Source organism: Melopsittacus undulatus, chromosome 5 (genome assembly GCF_012275295.1).
Source record: "Melopsittacus undulatus isolate bMelUnd1 chromosome 5, bMelUnd1.mat.Z, whole genome shotgun sequence".
Taxonomy (NCBI): domain Eukaryota; kingdom Metazoa; phylum Chordata; class Aves; order Psittaciformes; family Psittaculidae; genus Melopsittacus; species Melopsittacus undulatus.
Window position 1 is genome coordinate 68,844,215 of NC_047531.1, and position 21,655 is coordinate 68,865,869.

At 36.2% G+C, this 21,655-nt stretch overlaps 1 protein-coding gene across 1 annotated transcript in view; it reads right to left on the bottom strand.

Annotated features, from left to right (window-relative positions):
* The window catches only part of PPP1R12A (protein phosphatase 1 regulatory subunit 12A), a 117,509-nt gene that overhangs the window by 40,032 nt on the left and 55,822 nt on the right, over positions 1 to 21,655 (bottom strand). Inside the window, exons 3-8 of the mRNA XM_034062801.1 lie at positions 14,772 to 14,890; positions 6,952 to 7,111; positions 5,003 to 5,147; positions 2,017 to 2,091; positions 1,490 to 1,578; positions 1,203 to 1,360 (exon numbers count right to left, since the gene is read on the bottom strand). Of these exons, the coding sequence (XP_033918692.1) occupies positions 1,203 to 1,360; positions 1,490 to 1,578; positions 2,017 to 2,091; positions 5,003 to 5,147; positions 6,952 to 7,111; positions 14,772 to 14,890 (746 nt within the window). The remainder of the gene's footprint in view (positions 1 to 1,202; positions 1,361 to 1,489; positions 1,579 to 2,016; positions 2,092 to 5,002; positions 5,148 to 6,951; positions 7,112 to 14,771; positions 14,891 to 21,655) is intronic.

Here is a 21,655-nt window from a genome sequence, read left to right on the forward strand (position 1 = left end):
TGAGAAATTATTACATGTTATATATTCCATGTGTTTTGAGTTTATGAAAGCTCAGTCTCTGTAAATAAGGGATGCAAGTATACTAAAGTGAAAGACTAATTACAAAGCTTGATAGACTTTTTTTCCAGCTTAACAATGCAATGCTGGTTTATTTCAAAATACAAAAATAATTAGACCATAACAGAGTTTGGTTTCACAATTTTATTTCTGCCTCCATTAAATATTTATGATATATTGGTTAGCTCTAAAATCCCTCCTTAGTCTTAACTTTTCAGATGAAAAAATCAGGAAGAATGTTTAAAAATAAGGACAGATGGCTCAGGGTTACTTATTTAAAGAAGTATAAAATATTAATAAGGTATTTCTAATGACATCTATGCCCTTGCATTGCATTGCTGCACCATAATTCTAAAACTCTTTATTAGGATTCAACATACATCTTGAAACACAAATCACCTGATACTTGTTTTGATTTGGAGGAAGGTGCAATGCTGTTCTTAAATCACTACTTGAAGATTCTGACAATTGTTCAAGAAAAAACCCGTATCAATTCCACTGAAGACAGAAGTACAGAATATGTGTTTCTTTGCATACAATTCCAAACTTTTCAAGGAGAATTCCTCTTGAAATGAAGTATATAAAGTAACTATTAACACTAAAATATCACATTTAGAAGTTCATTTCAGTGCACACTGAAAATATATTCACCATTACTTTATGAATACCTGAGCCAAGACTGTCAGATTAATTGGTAATTACTTCAGGAAGGCAAGAAAGATGAGAATGTTTGCACTTCTGCTGTTCCAATCTCTATACCAGTTCCACAAGCAAACACTGCTATGAAGCCTTAATTTCTGATTTGATCTTCAGATTTCTTTAATGTTTTCTGACATGCTACTTAAGGCTTATATTATTTCAACTATTTAATTCAAAGTGTCAACTGTTAAGCAGCCAATCAAATAAGTAGATTAACAGCTTTAACCCAAGTAGACATCAGTAAAGACACCTGTACAGACATCTGTTTAACATCTCTGTTATAACTTGACTTCAGACATAATATAAACTTGCTTTAAAATAATTGGAAACTTAGTGAAATGCAGAAGAATAAGTGAAACTCAAGATATTTGACTGGATCATGTGATGTTAAACAAGTAAACTTACAAAGTAAAAACTTAAAGAAAGACAATACTCCAAATAAATACCTGTCTCTGCTTCGGATTCTGAGTCATCATCCTCTTCCTCTTCACTAGAACAACTGGATTCATCCTTCTTCCCCTCTTCCTCTTCATCTGCTTTTTCTTGCTCCAAAGACTCTATACTAGATGCATTCTTCTCTTGCTCCATTATCAGTGTCTCTTTACTGAGTTTGAAAAGAAAAATACTTACTAAGTCCTGGAAACATTACTAAAGCCTGTCAAGCAGGATTTTGTGACAGCTTCTAAAGGTACCTTTTTTATTAAGAGATTGTATTTTTTTCCAGTTTACTTACTTTTTGAATGTTTTCTGTGTCTGGTTATTATCCATGTTGGCTGTGGATTCAATTAGGGGAGATTTCTTTTCCCGTTTTTCACTATGAAGCTTCAAAACATACAGAATGATGTACTTAAATTGATAGAATGGTATCAGTGTGACAAAATTATAAATGGAGGGCAATCTTCTCTAACACTACAAACACTAGAATATGTATAAACTTTCACAGTGTTAAAAGTCAAAACTCTAATATCTCAGAAACAGTTATTTAAAGTAAGATTCTCATTGCTAATGCTTCAGATGAAAAAGCACCCACTGGACAAGCCAAGCAGAAAAGCACTTTCTTGCTTTCAAGCTTTTCACCGTAACTGACCAAGTAAGGGCATAAAAGAACTTCTGAGGTTACTGTGGTATTACCTGAAATGAAAACCCAATTTAAAGCTTTATTTTTAATCTATACAATTCTCTGAACTGGATACCACAGTCATGTATAATAGTAATATATATATATATATATATATATGTCTTTATATGCAAAAGGCCTACCAGATTCTGCTTCTTTTGTAATTCTTCTAAATATCCTAGAATATCTTCATCTGCCACATCAAATGCTGTCTGCCCCTGGAAGGGGGGAAGAAGTAAAACACCATCACTGTACAGAAGAATTTAAATGAAACGGATGCCTTATCACATGATGATGCGGGTAAGGAGCACATTCAGAGAAAAGAATTAGAAAGTATAAGCCAAGCTCTATTACAAACTGTTAGTCTGCCAGTAGTTGAAAACAATTTTGCAATTTTACTTTTTTGGGGTAACTGAAAGAGAAACATCTATACCTGACGAGCAAATATGTTTCTTAAGAGATAAAAGCAAGACTTCAGTAAAATATTGCTGTTCTTTGAAAGAAAAAAAAAAACCCAAAACAAAACTAGCACGGAAAAGAGACTGAAAGAATACAATTCTCACAATATTAGTTTCGAACAACTATTCCAGTGGCAGTTGTATCGATGGATACTGGGCAGTTCATTATCCTGTCCATTACAGACTACCATATGCAGTTTGATTTTTTAAAGTTTCAATTATCTAAGCAAGCTATACTAATCTTGAATAGTCACATTTTCACATTTTTACGGTAAAGCAGTATTTGATATTTTACATTCCATTTCAGAAAAGATCTGCTACAACCATTTGTTCTTACCTACCCCTTTAGTCTATGACTTTCATGGAACATGTTCTTGAATAAACAGACCATCATGTTATTCACTAACACAGAGTAATGCTGTCAGCTGGAATTTCTTCAGCTTGCCATATCCTACATCTACATAGTCTTCACAATTCTAGACTAGACCAGATGCCCACAGGACATGAGATTCTATCTTTAAGGTCTGAATCGGTAAAGATTTCCAAACTCCCCTTTCTTCATCTCTACTTGAAGATGAGAAGGGCTGAAGCTCACACAGTTCCACAAAGAAAGCCCAGCTTGCTTTGATACTGCAATACAGCATTTTGTATTTGGAACTTTTCATTCAAATACAAGAAGGCTGGAATCTAGGCAAAGACCTAGATTCACCTACACGGCATCAACGCAGCTGCATCAACACACTAGGTGGACATACTAAAATGTTGGGAGGATCAGGACAAGATCAGCCAAGTAAGTACTTCTATACAATAACTAGCACTAAAGACAGAGATGTCATTTAAAAGTGGTCACAGCAGCTTATAAAAATAAAGGTGTTCGTATTTGTCTCTGCTTATTTCAGTTTCTTGAATGTTAACTAAATACAAACGTATTCCTAATTACACTGTGAAGACTATCAAATGGTTAGAAAGGATGGACCTTCAAACGGCCAATTTTCACATCCACGTAAAACCTCTGACCATAGAGCAGAAGCACGTGCACCTTTCAACAAGGATTACCCAAACCAGCTTGAGCTCCTCTGACATGTGAACTATTCCATCTAGTGTAACACGGCACTAGCCTGGAAACTAAGCAACAAAATTATGTCAACTTTATATCTGCATTATGACTACAGTTTTTAATCCAGATTTCTCATTTTAGGTAGCTATTAAGTGAATTTATTTCCAAAAAATATGAGTTAGACCTACCTCAACACAAAAAAATCACTTTGCAAAAAACTGTTGCAGTTGGAATGTTATATCTAAATGAAATCCATAAAAGTTAATACCTGAAGTCAAGTGCTTTAACCATAAAGGGTAAGTTCTCTAAGCTGCTAAGCACCTGCATCTAAAATCAAATGCAGGAATTTCCAATCTTCGTGTCTCCAAAACCAAGAATCTTTATCAGCTTACTTAAGAACACAACAGGCAAAATGTTACAAGCTTGCACAGACAAGCCCATACACCACATACAATCACATGTATCTCTCTGTACCTCCTTTATTCTTATTCTTGCACCAGCTGAGTTGAACATATGTTCATGACAGTGCTCTCTGGAATACCACCCTCCACATTTTTACAACCCCAGTAAAAAAGTCTACCAGGTAACTTGATAAACTGGCTTCAACTAATTGCATCAGCTTTTGGGGGGTTGGAACTACCTGATCTTAAGGTCCTTTCAAACCCTAACTATTCTATGATTGTCTGATACAAAATACAGCTATAACGGCTGACATTTATAAGTTCTATAAGCATTACACAGAAACAGTTGAAGCTATTTGAAATTCAGTTCCAGATTTCACTGTTTTTATTACACAAAACCTCAATTTAAGGAAGAAAAAGTAAACAATGACTAAAAAATGTTACACAGCAGTTTTGCCCTTACCTAGAGTAAATACTCACTAATTTGTGATCTGCATCTGCATATTTCCCTAATTTATTTTAAAAAGTTTACGAAACAATTCAATGAAGAATTCATCTTAAAAGTTGGTCAGGGAATTTACATATGCAGAATTGACAGAAACTGGAAGAGGATCAGAATCTATCTGTAGAACATACCACAAAGAGAATAAAGAGAGCTTCAGCATTCACACAGCTGAAAGAAAAGGTCTGGATCCTTGTGATGCCTATGTGAATCATGAATATGTTTGTAACTGTTGGGAGCAAGATGTTGCAAAGCCAGCAAGCTATGCAGGCCTTTGAGTAAGAGCAGAGGAAATACAGCTTAGGAAGCACTTAAGTTATGTCTAGGGAGTTCAGAGAGGCCTACAAATTACTTCCAGTGCACCCAACTCATATAGCGGTTAGCATACAGGATGCTAACACAAGCTCATTTTCAAAGTCACTGATTTTGTACTTCTGAAAGGTCAACAAACTCATTCTAGTTTGAATTTTTATGTCAAATAATTCATAATTATTCAATATAGAACTGAGCATAAAGTAGGCCTAGAAATTAATTTAGATGATCAGAGAATTTAGTTTTGAACACAAACATGCTGTTTTGACAAAACATGCATTATATAAAGCTCCACGTACAGTAAACAGCAGTTTATCATCACTTTTCTTACCCTGGCTTCTAAAGTCACTTTAGAGACCAGAACTTTGTATCTTGACAAGGATTACATAAAAATCCTACCACTTTGTTGACAGCCTCCATATCACAAAGGTTTTCCACTAAAATGCGACATGCTTCTTCTTTACCCCAGTGAGCAGCAGCATGAAGTGGTGTCCAGCCATCATAATCTTTAATATTTACATCGTAGCGAGCCTGTATTAAAAGCCTAAAGAAATTAGAAGAATTAGATGTTGACACTGCTGACAGAGATCAATGAATTGTCATAAAAGCGTAAAGTTATTCTACAATAACATCCTTTTCCTTTTTCATCACGCGTATTTTAGTTGGGCTATTGACAACTGATTAATTTTATTTCCTTACAGAAGCATTTCCCTTCTCATTGTTCAGTAAGTATATGCATTTTTAAGGAAAATTCAAGAAAAGTAGCCTTTTCCATTTTCCTCTTTATTCACTTCCTCTTCATTTCAAGTCCACAGTTAGGTGTATTTCTCCATATGCAGTAATAGGGAGAACCCCTATTAAGGAAAGGAAAGCTGTAAAATGTCAGAAATTGTTGGATACAGTGATCTTACATAGTAAATTATTAAAACCTCCTCCTATTCTAATCTTAGTTGCTTGAAACTTGCATCTCCTGTCAGTAACGTGTGAGGTTGTAACAATCTAGTGCTTATGTGCTTCGATTGCTCTCTAAGAGGGAGCAGAGCTCCTCAGAGAATCTGCTTTTCAGCCTGCATTTGGCACACTTAAATTCGTCATGGTTGAAATATGAGTGTCCAAGTGACAATGGACACATACCCTGACAGTTCTGTGGAAAGGGCTATCACCTCTCTGAAACACTGTCTGTAATTAGAAAAAAATCCCATAACTGTGAAGCACTCTTCTCAAAAATTTCTCTCCATTTCTCAAGAGCCAACATACTTATAGTAATATCTTCTAATGAGTCAACTTTCACACATGCTCAGCTGCAAAGTCTTGCATCCTACACAGAGCACACGTTTTTGATAATGTGAACCCATCAGGAAAATTGCCTGCACATGTATTTTTCACCTCCTAGCAAAAGTACATGGACTGCACTACAAAGAAGACAGCTAAAAATGTAATCCAATTATAGATAAAATTCCCTTACAGACATAAGCTATCCTAAACCAAAAATCATTATTTTCCAGCAGAATAATTTGGTTTTACCATGCTGAAGCATTAGGGTTTTTGAAGCAGATCTCCCATTCACTAAATTGTACGTAATGGTTAAAAAAGCTCTGTCATTCAACTTCTGTGCTGACAAAACATTACAAGGTTCTGCAAACCTTAAAGGCAATAATACACAGTTAAGGTGTGTGTGCTCACTTCTACTCATGTTAAAATGTGTATCTGTTCCTAGGACTGCTAAAGCAGTCAAATACATTTACAATCACAGTAAAGCAATGCATTATTAAGTATGCTTTATTTCAATAAAAGCAGAGCTTTGATGAAAACCCAATTAAACCTCTGTTGCAATACAGCCTTGTATTGTATTACCTATGAATTATGGGGACTCCAAAAGCCTGAAGCTTTTCAGGAAAGATTTCAAGTGTTATGACTTAAATAACAGTATAAAAAAAGCCCCAAAATTAAATTCTCTGTTCTTTAGATGTAAAGCCCTTTAGTCTGGATTACAAACTGCTTTATGTATGCATATAAATACGGTGTTTTGGAAACATGCACCAATCAGAACACTAACCGTCTTTATGAAAAGGTATTTACACAGTTGGCTTCAGAAACAGGGCAATTTTTTTTGCTAGCTTTCTTCTTTGAAATAAGTATTCAGGATGAATATGTACACTGTGCTTATATTTTGAATGATGTGAGGTAGATTTATGAGTGCTTAAAAACATAAAACCAAGCTTTGAGGAAAAGATAGTTACAGAGATTGCTATTTTTCAACAACTCCTAAAAGTCAGAAGTGTCCAACTGCATCAATTCCATCAACAAGACAATCAAATTTGAAAAATTCCCATTTAAACCATACTTACTTTAAGACTTCTGTATAGCCCTTTGCAGCAGCTACATGAAGTGCTGTACCACCAGATTTTGCATGCCTGACATCACTTATATGGCCGCTGTTGAGCCACTGTCTTGCATCTCGTAGCATTACTCGTTCTTCTTCTTTTCGAGCTGCCTCTATATCAACTCCTAATTCAGATAGAGAGGGGGGAAAAGAGAAGACACAAAATATTTCAGTTCCAATACTTCAATTCAATTATGAAACAAATTTTGTACCATCTTTACGTGATGCAGTAACAGCTGAACAATACGAATAATGTTAACAATCACATATTAGTATCTTTTGAAGATGAATTCCAAGAGGTTATGAAACATCCATTACTGCATGACTCTTTGCATGCATAATGAAGTTTTTCCCAAAAGAGAAGGGGAGAATGGGATGGGGGGAAGGAGAAGAAAGTTAGCAGAGCCAGCTCTTCAGTTTTAAGCATTTCTACCATCACAGTATTAATCACTACAGTGACCAATTAAAAAAGGAGAAAAAATATATTTTAACCTTCTAAGCACCAAAATACAAGTCTGGTTTGATGTGTCTGCAGAAGGTAGAAAACAGCTACAGTTTTTTATATGGGAAGAGGAACACCCTATATTCTCATCAATGATGATAAGAAAGATGGAGCTATATTTTTTATAGTTTCTACAGAATATCTTGTTTGTCTTCTATCACTATGACACATAAACCTTGCACTCAAATAACCAAGCCTTTGGAAATCTCCCTTCGCACCTCGAGTAAAAAACTCAAACCGCCAAAAACTTATAGTATGTCTCACAAAAAATTCATCATGCACTGATGAAAAGAGAGGAATGCAATATAACATTTACAAATATGCACATCAGGTTAAACAGACTGAAAAAACCCCCAGATCTTGAATGGGCAAAGTCTGTATGTGCAAGCATGTTTTAATTACCAACACACAGACTGATCTAAACAACGTAGCAGAAAGAGGTCTTGAAAGCATTGCTCTACCTATGCTGACTGAATCGTGACAACTTTGTGAGGAAAAGTGACTTAGCAATTGTGATCATCAAGAGCTCAAACTGTACCTGGCTTGACCTATAACAGAATCAGCGCACCAGCCTTCAGCAAAAGTATTTTATGTCTACGATTTGTCTAATCTTAGACTCTGGTATGCAGAAACTTGGGAAAAAATTACTGTTCTTCTGTACTCTGAATTTTTAATTTCTCATGGAGCAAAGCATTAATGTAGATGTAATAAAAGCAAGTGAAATCCAGAAACAGGTATTGATTTACTAGATAAAAACACAAACCTCGACAGTAGTCCTTATATAGCCTCTACAACAAATTATTTTTAAAATACTTGAGAGACCCTCCTTGACTCAGATCTAATTCTACCTTCTTTCAGTATTCCCTGCTGAAGCTTCATCTGTCCCAAACCATTTTTCTTCAAAAACTTGTTTCTATCACATAACTCGTAACTGCTCAACTAATCACAGCACAACAATCTAAGGCAGACCACAAGCAAGACTATGCAAAGCTAGAACACCTATTTTCAAAACTATTCTACATAATTATTTTTAATTAATTTTCAAATTCTTTATAATGACAAGCAATTTCAGGTTCTAATGTCTCCAAACAGCTAAGGGATGAAGTGGCCTTCATTAAAGAAATTATTCATATCATAAAATGAAAATATAGATAATATAGAGATGAGAATATGTAGTGCACTGTGTCATTCTACTGAGTAAAATGTGGCAAAAAAGATTACAATAGAACAGATTCATCAAGCTTTTATCAATCCACTGGCAATTCGAAAGCCAGAGCAACAAAGTGGCAAACTGAAAGCAATTATATTGCCACTGCTGAAATATACTTAAGGCAGCGGATAGCAGACTGATCCATCTATTACGCTAGTATGAATTAGATTTCACAGATGCTGTAATTCCCCAATTATAGGGCAAGAAAAACCTTGAAAATTACATGTCTGAACCAAAATTTCCTGAAATGCAGGAGGAAGGAATGTAATTATTATATGCTTTTGGAAACATAACATGCAATTTGTTTGGCCTGTGGTAGCGTATGATAGCGCTATAACAGAGTTCACTTCTTGATTATTCTTCTTCCACCAGTTCACACCATAAAAGATATTCCCTATCTACAAATATGTAAAAAAAAAAAAAAAACGAAACCAAATAAATAAAAGCAAACAAAGCAAGACCACTTGGAGAAACAATTCTGTTCTCTAAGTAAATCTGGTAAAACTTTCTGCTAAGGACAGATGAAAAGATAAAACTTTCCTATAACCTGAGGCAGGTTATATTTTCAGCATTCTAAACAGCTGACTGAGTTCGTAGACTCATCCACTTAAATGACTAAAGCAAGCATTTCAATCTCGGGAACTTAACAACAATAGAATTAAATTTCATCAGAAACTGACGAAACCCGTAATATAGAGGCAAGATGCAGGAAGATTCAAAAGATTGCTGAAGCACTAGGCAGAGAAAAAGGCCAAAAGGTACTTGTTTTGAAGGAAGCTGTGGTAAAAATGGAATACATGGAAGTTTCTAAAATGGTCTCTCTCAAGACAAACCATGACTAAGTTTTACATATCTAGCAATCTTTATAACTCCAACAGATATGAAGAACAGAAATCATGAACTTTGAATCAATAATGCATCAATAATCACATATTCTCATTTTTCTGTGAGGCTCCTATGTATCAATGTGTGAACTACTGCAAGCTAACTTCCTTTGGCCGTCTGCATCTGCATTTCAGAATGACACAGCAGTGCAGACCAGCAGACCCTGGGAAAATAATTCTCTAGAGTACAGCAATTTATATGTCAGTGTTGCCTGCAAAACACCACCACTCAAATAGTTTATGTACCATCTGCTAGTAACATTGATGTCCATCCCCATTTTGCAAGGCCAAGGTCTTACTGGAATTGTTATCAAGAAGGAGCAACCTTCTCCACCTGAAGAATCCAATGTAAACTCCTATCAGTGTAAAACCATGTATGGCTCATGAAGCAAGCCTGATCTTGAACTTCTAATGGTTAAAATTTAAGCATACTTTCCAGGTATGCCTGCAGAAGGAGCGAATTATGTCAAATTTCCCTGCTTTTGCAGGGAAAGAACTAATGCTGAATACAGACTTCTATCAATATCACAGTCAACTGCATTTCTGAAGCCCAAACGAGATGCAATGGCTGCAGAGGACTAATGGCTGCATCAATACATTATTTTACAAGGCAGAAAATTTCTGATCATATTTCAACAGAAGAAAGTACATGAATCTTGCCAATCTAAATAAAACATCCCACGCTAATAACTGGCAGGAAAACGGGAATTAAACTGTGTGTCGCAGAAGAAAAGCTGCTCTCTGAGATAAGCTAAATACATTTCCCATTATTAACCACAGAAAACGGAATGTAAACAGCCTTTATTCTACCTTGTACGGCCCTTTCTCCTTGCTTTTGTTTTCCAGACTCTATTAAGGTATCAGGGAAAAAGCAAAGGCTCGTCATATGTTTCCAACACTTTGTTCATACGGCCCATAGATGGCAATGCGCTGCCTCCCAGCTCAGCTCCAGCCGGAATATTATTCGCTCACACCACCAGGACACTTAACCTCTCTGGCACTCTAACAACTTCTTAAATCATTAATAATTTATGGCTAAATGCTTGCATTTTTTCGGATCAACAAGTGTTATTCAACAGTTCCAAACAGGTTTGGAAGCAGTTGCGTTGTTCGGTGAGCATTTAATGAAATTCAGCATAAATTTAAATGCTGAATCATTGTTTCAGGACTCTTCAGCCATATAAAGGCATGTTTTATAGATACTGCCTGGAAGATCAACCCACTTTTTACTTCATGTAGGGAATGTTTATATACAAATGTAATAGTTCACATTTTATCCACATAAACAAAGCTGAGTTAGGCAATATATCTGAGAAAGTCTTGCTACATTTACCTATAATTAAGAATGAGAAACACTTGCTTCTCGTTGGAAAAGGAGAATTGATCTCCCTGATAGTTACTGAATAGCTACCAGGCTGTATCATGAACTGATTCACCTCACGTCACCTCTCCCCACTAACTCACCTCCTGAGAATGTTTCCTATCATTCAAAATAACTGCTTAAGCAGTTAAAAATAATTTTAAGAGGACGTCTGATGATAAACAGCTAAAAATTTGCTTGAAACCATTACAATTAACCCTACTCAAGACCGGAGGAGAGGCAACATTTAAAACTGGCCAGGGCTAGCTGGGACGAAAGACCCATCTCTCTCAAGTCTCCTGATTTTCACCAGTACAAATGAGAACTTCACACTACTGGCAAAAGACATCTTCCACAACTATGACATGTTGAAACACTGCCAAGTAGAAACATACGGGATCATATTGAGAAACTCTCCATAAAAATATTTTCAACAAAGAGAAAGAATTATGTGGATTGCTGTGGCATATATATACATGGGATTGGCACATGATAAAGATACCAGCCATATAGAGAAACAACACAACGGTCCTAAGAGAAGTTTTTTTTTGTTAACACACAAAATAGGTAGAACACGTGGTGTGCAAAGAGAAGAGCTGTTCAGCACTACTTTTGAATAATTTCCATAAAACACCTGGTTTTGCTATATGTGAAGTGTTTATAACTGTGCCAAAATATGTTTACACCTTATGTGAGCATGAATGCAATTTATCTTCTCACAAAGCACAAAACTAAGCTAGGTTTTAATCTTAAAAAAACGTAATTAAGCCAATACTTGTCCTTTGAAGATCAGGGTAGAAAAATGCTTATCTTACTATTGGGAGTGCTATCACTTACAGGATACCTAGTCCATTAATTCAGGATTACTGCACAGTCCATTTTTTTAACAGGGTCCTGCAATATGTTCAACAGAACACAAGTAGCCTTAACTGAGGACCTGTGGCCCAAACAAGAGGACACATGAAAAGATGCCTTAAACAAAGATCAGAATTCAGAAATGTTGCATATGTAGATCAGACTAACTGAAGAAACATAGACATAGGATAATAATACTATAAAAGCTCCCTCATGTCAAATACGCCTTACAACAGAACTTGTAAACCAAGAGGATTAATTCACTGACCACCTCCTCTCTAGGCAGGCCAGATTTTGGAGTCTGAATGCTAAAATAGGATGAGCAATGTTAAAGCTGAAGGGGTAATTACATTGAGCCACATGTAGAGTCAAAGATGAAACTGTCAATAGGCATCAGTGTTAATTCCACGTTAAGATAAACAAATTCCAATTTTAGAGATATAACTTCGGTAGCTACAACATACACACAATCAGGCACTTTACTAGTCACTGTAATGGCTAGATAATAATTCCGTATATAGTATTAACTTTATATACAAGTTAAGTATACTATACTGCCGAGCCAACTGTCTCATGATTTACTAAGGTATACCCTAAAGTTCACATCCACATTCACACCCTTTCTATTCCATTCCCATCCCTAGTCATTAAGTACTTCCTATGATTTCATCCCCTTAGTTATTACAGCTGCAGACATAAATTATGAAGGATGCTGTATGCCCTCTTCCCTACTTCCGTGATACTGAAACTACTAAGTGGCCTAACAGCAAAATGAACTAGGTAGAATACATATATATAAATACATTCATATATGTGTGTGCAAATAAGTATACATATGTATATAAAAATAAAATTGTATACATATATATAACCATAGGCATTAGTGTCCTGTTAAGACCAGGAAGGCAGAAATGCTGTCAGGGATGTTCACAGTGTGGTCACACTTCGTAGGACAGCATCCAGTTCCTGTTCTGCACAGAGGGAGGTCAAACCACTCTGAAACACAGTCCTAGCAAGTTTTTTCTCACCTGACATGGTGCCTCATTCAACCAATTGGGTTATCTGAGAAAATAATAATACATAAAATAATAATAATAATATAATCTGATCATCTGAGAAAGACCAATTTTCTGGAAATCCTTTAGTTAGTCAGCAAGCCAACTGACAAAAAACTGTAGAAGAGGGATGCTTGGAAAACAGTTTTCCATAGCGAGTGACAGAGCATTTTAAAACAACCTGAATTACCCCTTTACAAGTCTGAAAAGAATGTAGATGTACCCAAACTGCAGCTGTTAGTTTCTAAAGACTGTATCACAGATAGTTTATTGTAAGCTTTAAATATGAAGTATGTAAACCACACTGAAATTTTCAGTGAAGTGTAACATTTAGCTTAGGTTGCCAAGGCTAACTTTACAATTGGGCTGTTCAAAACAAACTTGTAAAAGAATAAATATTAGTGTGCAACATTGAATCTGCATTGTAAAAATGTACATAAAACACCCATATTAACAATTTTTTTAGAGCATAACATATAAATAAGAGATTTTGAAAGAGTTCTTTTCCTAAATAATGTCAATTTTACAAAGAACTACTGCAGTCAATTATGACAGCACATCAGTAAAATCAAACATTTCAAAACAAGCCTTCAAGAATTTAAGCCGAGGCACATTCTAGAAACAACTCTCCAGCAAAGATTGACAGTATTGTTAGAAAAGAGAGCAACAACTGTATTCTTTCCAAACTAATTAAAATAGACAAATGATAGCACAGACAAAAAAATAATCACAGCTATCTAATCTGAAATTCTTTGTGTGTTAACTATAAGAACTGTTAATCAAAATTCCATTAACGCTACCAAATAAATGAACCAAAGCCTTTATCAAATCTACAGTCTATTTCTTTATATCATTAAGTATCTCATATTTCCCTATCATGTCATCTGTTTTCTCTTTACCCTTTACTTTAGGTATTAAGTGGGTTTACCATACAAATGAAATCAGGACAAAGCCTGAAGCAATTATTAGTTTACTTTTAAATTGTTTAAATCTGTCTTAGAGATATAAATTCAGTGCTACAAAAAAGTAAGTTTTTCCAGGAGGAAGAAGACTTTTAAAAGGTAGGCAGAGGTCTAGAAGTAATGGAGATGCACTCCCCTAGCACTCCAACTGAAAAGGCTCCACATCTTCCATCTGATTGTCACGTTCCTTCAATTTGTAATGTAACTCCTACCACATCACCCCAGTTCCTGTACTGGGAGTTTTGGAATGACAGTGCATTTCTATTGGACTCAAGAAGGTCAGTCAACAACAACTGAATATTCTTTCCTCTGTGGAATGGAAAAAACCAGAAACTTGCAAAGACTTCTCACTGGAAAACCCATGAGGATTGGAACATGGAAAACAGCAGTGTAAGGAGAGGAAAAAAAGCAGGGAAAAATGAATCAAAAAGTTTTTTCAAAGCCCGGTTTCTCTTGTAAAGACACCTATGACAGTGCTAGCAATTTTATAGCAGCAAGGTGCGTAAACATAGGGTATTCATTTTCAACAATACTGCCAAAACTTGTTATCTATCCCTTAACTGTACCATGAATGCTCACCTACATAAGTGTTCTCAGAAGAGTACACAAAGTCAGGAGGAACTTCAAAGATTCATGATACATTCTCAGGCCTAAAACAAATGCAATCTAAGACTCCTTATCCCAGTGATTAGCTTCAGACATTTGGTATTGTAGAAAGGCATTCAAAAGGTCAGAACTAGACACAACGGGTGATTTATGTGATGCACTACAGCTGTTTACTCTTGTTTTAGTTATTATTAGGCTAGAATACCTAGAAAATGGGTTGAGCACTGTACCATGTACTGAAAATTCTCTTTAGAAAATAGAGTCACTTTACATTTTTTAATTTAGCATTAAGTTTTCAAAAATATATTTACTGTTGAACACACAAAACTATTTTTTCATATTCCAAATTACCTTGTCTATTTACTTCATTCTGAAGCAGCTCTTCCATTGCCTCTTCTTCAGCAATATCTAATGGAGTGTCTCCTTCACTATTTACAGCTCCTACATGTGCTCCTTGACTAATTAAATACCTGCCAACAGAAAAAGAAAAACAAACTGTAAGCAATATAGTAAAGCCAATGCAAAAAAAACACAACCAAAACCAAACAGCAGCCATGGGTATGGGTATATACATGCACACATACCATTAATATAAACAATTACGTTAGGTATACATAAAAGACATCATGACTGTCTGAGTAACTGTGTGTCTTTTCATCATAATGCCCATTAATACAAAGAGCTCTCTGCTCTTCAGTTTGGCACAAAGACTCCGGACATATTTAAATAAATACATGCAAGAACTGAAAGAAGAAAATGGTTAGATGAAGAACAAAAGCAACCACAGGGTGAACATGGTTTGAATCACCCATTTCCATAAGCTCCTCTTATTAAACCACTCTTCCTAGAAATTCCAAATTCAGTGGCATATGTTTCTATACTTTGCCAGAATGATGACACTTGGTCTCTGAGGCAGCTTCATAAAGGTTTTACCAACCTATTTGATTCTATGATTCTATGAAAACCAGAATGTCCCCTGCTCCTAAGTGTTCATAAGGTGAGCTTCTGGTGGGGAAGAGAGGTGAGAGGGAGCAAGGAAGCAGTATTTCACACTATTCCAACCCTTTGAGTGTTTTCTTACTTAAAGTACTACTGTTTCAGGAGTCAACAATCCAGACTCAATGGAAATTATTTCTGAATTTCCAAATAAGTTAAACAGATTAATGCCAACAGTACGTCACAAAAGGATTATTTCACTGCATTAAACTGTAAGCCTATGAAGTTATTGAGAACCTACACTTACTACATGGTCTGTTTCCAAGTAGACAATGAACAATTAAAATATGGATCAGCCTTGCATCTTCTGACCATAACATTTCACTTCCCTAACAAATTTAACAGTCTGATCCACAACAGAACTCAACACAAGCAAAAAATTGCAAACATACCTCCTGCCATACAGACCTTAATTTACACTTTCCATATATTTGAGGAAAAAAATATAAGGAAATACTTAGACAGAAGAACTAGCTATCCTTTTGGTAACAAGTGTATGAAAAAGTGCTTTCTTAAAAGTTACTATTGCAGAATGCCAAATTATGCAGAAGCCAATCACAACATCAATCCAATACTAATACAAGTGCTTTAAAGTATTTCTGCTTAGCCACTGCCAATTAACAACAGATTCCAGATCTAGGATTGTATGTTCTTAAACTTTACTCAATAACTCAGCATGAAGCACCCTCATACATTTCTATTTTTTAATGTATGATGTAAATAGCACTTGTCATTAAACCTCTGTAATTACGTCAAGAAGAGGTAATAACTAACAGATCACAAAATGGAAATGAATTCCCAGAAGTGTAACTGTATCTCCTGGGATATACATTATCAGTTACCACGGCTAACTTTGATGCTGGTATGCAGTTCTGGTTTTATACTGTCCCTCTTAACAGTGCTGCTGTGATTCACCCCTCTTCAATTTAAAGATTTAACTTCTGCGGGAATGAAAAAGTAATAAAAAATAACAGCATTTCTCAACGATATCAGGTATACTGTTCTAATGGTGACACAGCCTTCCAGGTCACAGATCAGATAATTGCTATGCAGGGTGTCTGTTAAGGAGGCAAAAAGAGCTGTGGGGAAACCAACTTACAAAGTCAAAACGTTGATTCAAAAGCAAAGTGAATCAAGAACAAAAATATCTTTATTCAAAAAACCCCAAGTAACCATTTGTGTCCTTTCAACCTATTTTTTCTAATAAAGACACAAAACCAGCGATGTTTTAAAAAACCTGATTTTTACCTGTTCACACATAATACCTATAGGGAAATATTAAGCTACTTTTGTAAGAAAAATATATCTCCCATTGAAGCAGTTGTATTTGGTCAACTGGGTCAGTAACTTACAGACATAATAAAAGGAGCAACACATAAAAAGGCTACAGAAGAATTTCGAAAAGTTATTATTTAGATATATGAACAACTTTATGATCAAATGATTCTTTAAAGTAGACTCCAAAAATGAAGCTGCTCACAGACCAAAATCAGATCAGCAGAGCTACAGGGATTAGTATGGTTGGAGCAGTAGAGCTATTCAAGTTCCCCTTTGCATGTGCTTACAGAACTTTGGTTTTCCTGTGTCAACAGAACCATGCCCTTTGATACCACATCCAGAAAAAGGTGCTTTTTGAAAACTTGGATGCAGCTGAAAAGTAAAACCACTTTGCTGATGTCACCTACTTACAAAACCTTTTGGTACAGCACTGAAATTTTTGTCTTTTTTAATTTCCTTGTGGCGAATAGCCATGTTCAACAGACAGCTACAGAAGAATAATTCAGACAATCTGACAATAACTTATATAATATACTGGTAGGTGCTTCTTCAAAATGTAAATAAATGCAAAAGAAACTTGATCAATGGTAGCTTGATCTATACCATGCTTGCTTCTGGAGCTATAGCTTTCAATTGTTGATACTGAAGCTAAAGGTACCTTTTAGAGACTCTTGTGGCCTAAGTATACAGAACTGTAAGTATCCCAGGAAAATTAAGACAGACAAGAGCAGGAAAATGAAATCAAATGGTTCCTAATGCTTCTGCCCTGATGTTTCCATGACAAGCATTACACAGTCATGGTAAGACTGGAAGAACAAGTTTGCTTTGTGATACTGTTGGTTTATGAAGCCAAAATATTTCTATTTGAAAATTGTCTTTCAAGAATCACTGCTGTCTATTCCTCCACAGCTATTACAGACTGAAGTTAACAACCCTGACAAAAAATGGCACATTTATTTTCCTCATAATCTTGTGAAAAATACATTTCAATACCTTTCATAAGGGGTTGGACCTTCAGTATCTCTGAGACAATAAGTAAAAATAAATCTCTGAGATTACTGTACAAAAGACAGTCAACGTCAAAACCAAACTCAAGAACTGGAACTTAAAAATTTGAACTAGCAACTCTGGCCTATACCCTGAATTAAAAAAAAATCCTCAAAACAACAGAAACCCCTTACAGCTGAGGTTCTGTGTGCAAGTCTATGAATAAAGTGCATACAGAGACAGCAAGTAAGCAGAGAAGACACCTCTCTCTGGAGTTACACGCAACTTTTAAACTTATTTGTGAATTTAGAACCTAAGAAGCTGTCAGACATTCAAACTTTGGTTTCATCAAAGCCTGTCAGCTGCAGAGAACAAGATCTGCTGCAGATAACATATTAATATTAGTTTATCTCGGCAACAGAAAGAGGGGCATATGTTTACATTCGAACCTTGCCCCAGTTCCCAATATCTGGAAACAAGTTTGGAAGTCATTAGGGATATAATTAACTTTAAGTACTCGCTGAACCTGAAGGTCACCTGAATGGTGACAAGCACAAGGCAGGGCAGAGAAGTGGCTGCTGAATTGATTCAGTTCATTAAAGATTGTGTGCTGAGCTCACTGGAGACCCACTAATGAAAACAAGAGGTCCTTTCAGATGAGTCGGAAGATGGGTCAGGAGTCTCTTAACTCCTAAACTCTGAAACAGGGCTCCTCCTAAAAAATCTGCTTAATAAAGGCTTAACGGATTGTATATACATTTAAAATAAACATGTTCAGTGGGGCATTCCAAGGAAACATGGCTTAATTGCTCATGGGGGCACCAACCAGCAGCACAACTGTCTCCCAACAGTTTTATACTAATTGGCAATTTCAGCTAAACCCAGATGCTTTTCTTCTTTGAATCCATACATAGTGGAGTGTAAGTTAATTCCATGAGCATTTTAACCAAACGATAAGAGGGAGCCAAAGACAGAAGAAGTGTCACTGTGTTCTTGCAGCTATGCAAGCTGTCATGTGAAGTAACAAATAATGAAAAGAAATGTGCCCCACAGGATACAAAACCAAACTAAAACCGCACACATCTTTGGAATATGCATTTTAATGGCCTTCTTTTGAAACGCCTTTCAGAATTATTTCACTGATTTGTTTAAAATATAAAGTATCAATGCACTTTTTACTACATCTTCGTAAATCATTCAAATTACTAATCCAAATACATCCATGAGAAATCAGCCAAACAATTAGACCTGCAAGGGACATTTAACAAATAAAAGTGATAAAATTTTGGAATTGCGGGATCCAATTTTATTTTTTTTAAGCTGAAGTACACTAAAAGTCTCTCCAGACCTATTGTTTTGGAAGTCTGGGAATATTTCTTTAAATATTTTCTCACTGCAGAAGAGTTTCACTTCAAATTTGTACTCTTAATGTTGTTGTTATTAACTCAGAGAGAAGCAGAAATGCTATCTCAAGCTCCCTAAAGCTCCCCAGACCTTCTCAAAAGCGGTTTTGTTTTGGGTTTGCTTTCTTTTCTGATTTGCTGCACAAGTTACACTGCAGGCCAGGTAAGCAGAGGTATACTTACCTGCATATACAACATATCAAGAGATGACTGCTTATATGTCATTCTTGAATTTTTAAGGTGCACTTCCCAAAATAAAGGCCTAGAGGTTCCCCTCTGCCCCCCTTTTTAAAAAATCTTAAATACTGCAAACCTGAAGCAAATACAATAGCATTAGAATAACATTGCGCTAAATTTTGTTGTGGTACATAGTACACATACGCGTATTTGGATGGTGTTAAAACATGCAACACAGAGCAGGTGCCAGGCAGATCTTGCAAGGCAAGGGGCACCCTGCAGATCACCCTGCTCTGCACAACTAGGCATCTCCTCACCCTCTTTAGTGACAACCTACCCTAGAATAAATCCAATTACTTGAGAAACAATTACATTAGTATCACAGAATGGTTAGAGTCGGAAGGGACCTTAAGGCTCATGTGGTTTCAACCCACGGGTTTGGTCACCTTCCACTAGACCAGGTTGCTCCAAGTCCTGTCCAACCTGGCCTTAAACACTGCCAGGGATGGGGCAGCCACAGCTTCTCTGGGTAACCTGTGCCAGTGCCTCACCACACTCACAGTAAAGAATTTCTTCGTAATGCCTAATCTAAATCTACCCGCTTTCAGTTTAAAGCGATTCTCCTTTGTCCTGTTACTACATGTTCTTGTAAAAAGCCCCTCTTCAGGGGACTCCCCTCCCTTGTAGGTCGCCTTTAGGTACTGGAAGCTGCTCTAAGGTCTCCCTGGAGCATTCCCCAGGCTGAACAACCCCAACTCTCTCAGCCTTACTCAGTCGCTCAGTTAAAATGTCTTATTCAGGCACTCTGTAAAATGCCATCCCACACTGTCAGTTGCTGCTGTGCCTCAACCTTCTGCCTCTAAACATATAGAATTGATTAGAAACTGACATGAGAAGACAAGCTTCTGTGATGACATTTAAATTAAAATCAAATCATGATAAAACTTGAGCACGTTTGAGGTTGTGTTTCTTCACAAATTCCAGAAGATTCTCACTCACATCTTTCTCTCTTAGGAAAAAAATCCCATGCTGCAGCACTTTCTACAGAGGAATGCTTCCCCTATGAGCAGTATCATCAGCCAGCAGCTACACAAACAAGACCACTTAGGATTATTTAGCAAAACCAGATTTTTTTTCCTCCTGAAATATGTGTGATGATTTTAAGACAGCTGATATCAACACGAGATCTGAGGTGAAAAAGTACGACTTCCTCTTGCAGAACACAAGAGCTGACAATTTCAGACAACTAGAGATGCTTAAAAAATAAATAATAATAGAAACAACTAAGAAACAAATGGTCAAGTAATTTTAAGCAAATGAGAAGGGACATCTCTTCAATTTTCACCAGTCTAATCCAGAGCTCAGTATACATGATTTTTTCTAAATTATGAACGAGTTTGAAGACTATTTTTTAACTTTCAATATGCAAGAGCTCCTCCACATAGCAGCAAATCCAGTTTCTGATTCTCCCTGGTGAAGCTGTTATGAAAGACACCTCACTGTGTAATGATCCCAAAACTATCCAAGTAGTATGCCACAGAGATGAGGAAAAAAAATACTATCTCCCTGTGCAAACAGCACTATCAGTGCTAAATACTGTACCTATATGAAAACCATATTTATGTTTATGAAGCCAAGACTCCACAACATACCAACACAGCACTGAGCTCCACACACAGCTCTGCCCCTAGCATCCACTGCAACTTGCACACCCAAGGAAGCACACGAACTAGAATCACATCTGTTTTCTTCTTGGTATGCAGGAGCATAGAAGAGAACAGGGTAGATAACAGTATCTGGTTAGTTTTATTTCTCCTGTGTTCCAAGAAACCTCTGAAAAAAGCCAGCAATAAACTCTTGAAATATTTGTAAGTAGGCAGCCACCTAAACATTAACAGTACAAAGAGCAGAAAAAATTCCTACTTGCAGCATATGGAAAGCAATTAAGCCTTCATATTTTACCATATCTATATACAAGAAAGACACATGAGAGATGGCAGAGCAATGTTTAGGTAAAAGTAAACAGTGAATGAGAAAAGTACCAAACATGAAGAAAGCTATATAGGGAAACATAACATATTTACAAAAATGTAAAAACCCTGGAGCCTGGCAATGCCAGGATGAACACAAGCCAAAAACTTCAACTGGAAAGCAGACTAAACAAAAAGTGTTAAAAGTGTGTATCAAACAGTAATTTCACTATGGACCTTGGTGAACAAGTATTTCTGTCCTGTACTTTGAAATCAACAGCTCACAGTGCAAAAATGAGGTCTGAGTGGGGACAACATTGTGTTGCAGCTGCAGAAGAGTACATGCAGTACATGCAGTAACAAGCTCACCATATTCTGTGCTCAGGATGCTTCCCTGTTGCAAGTCACCAAACATTTGTGGTGA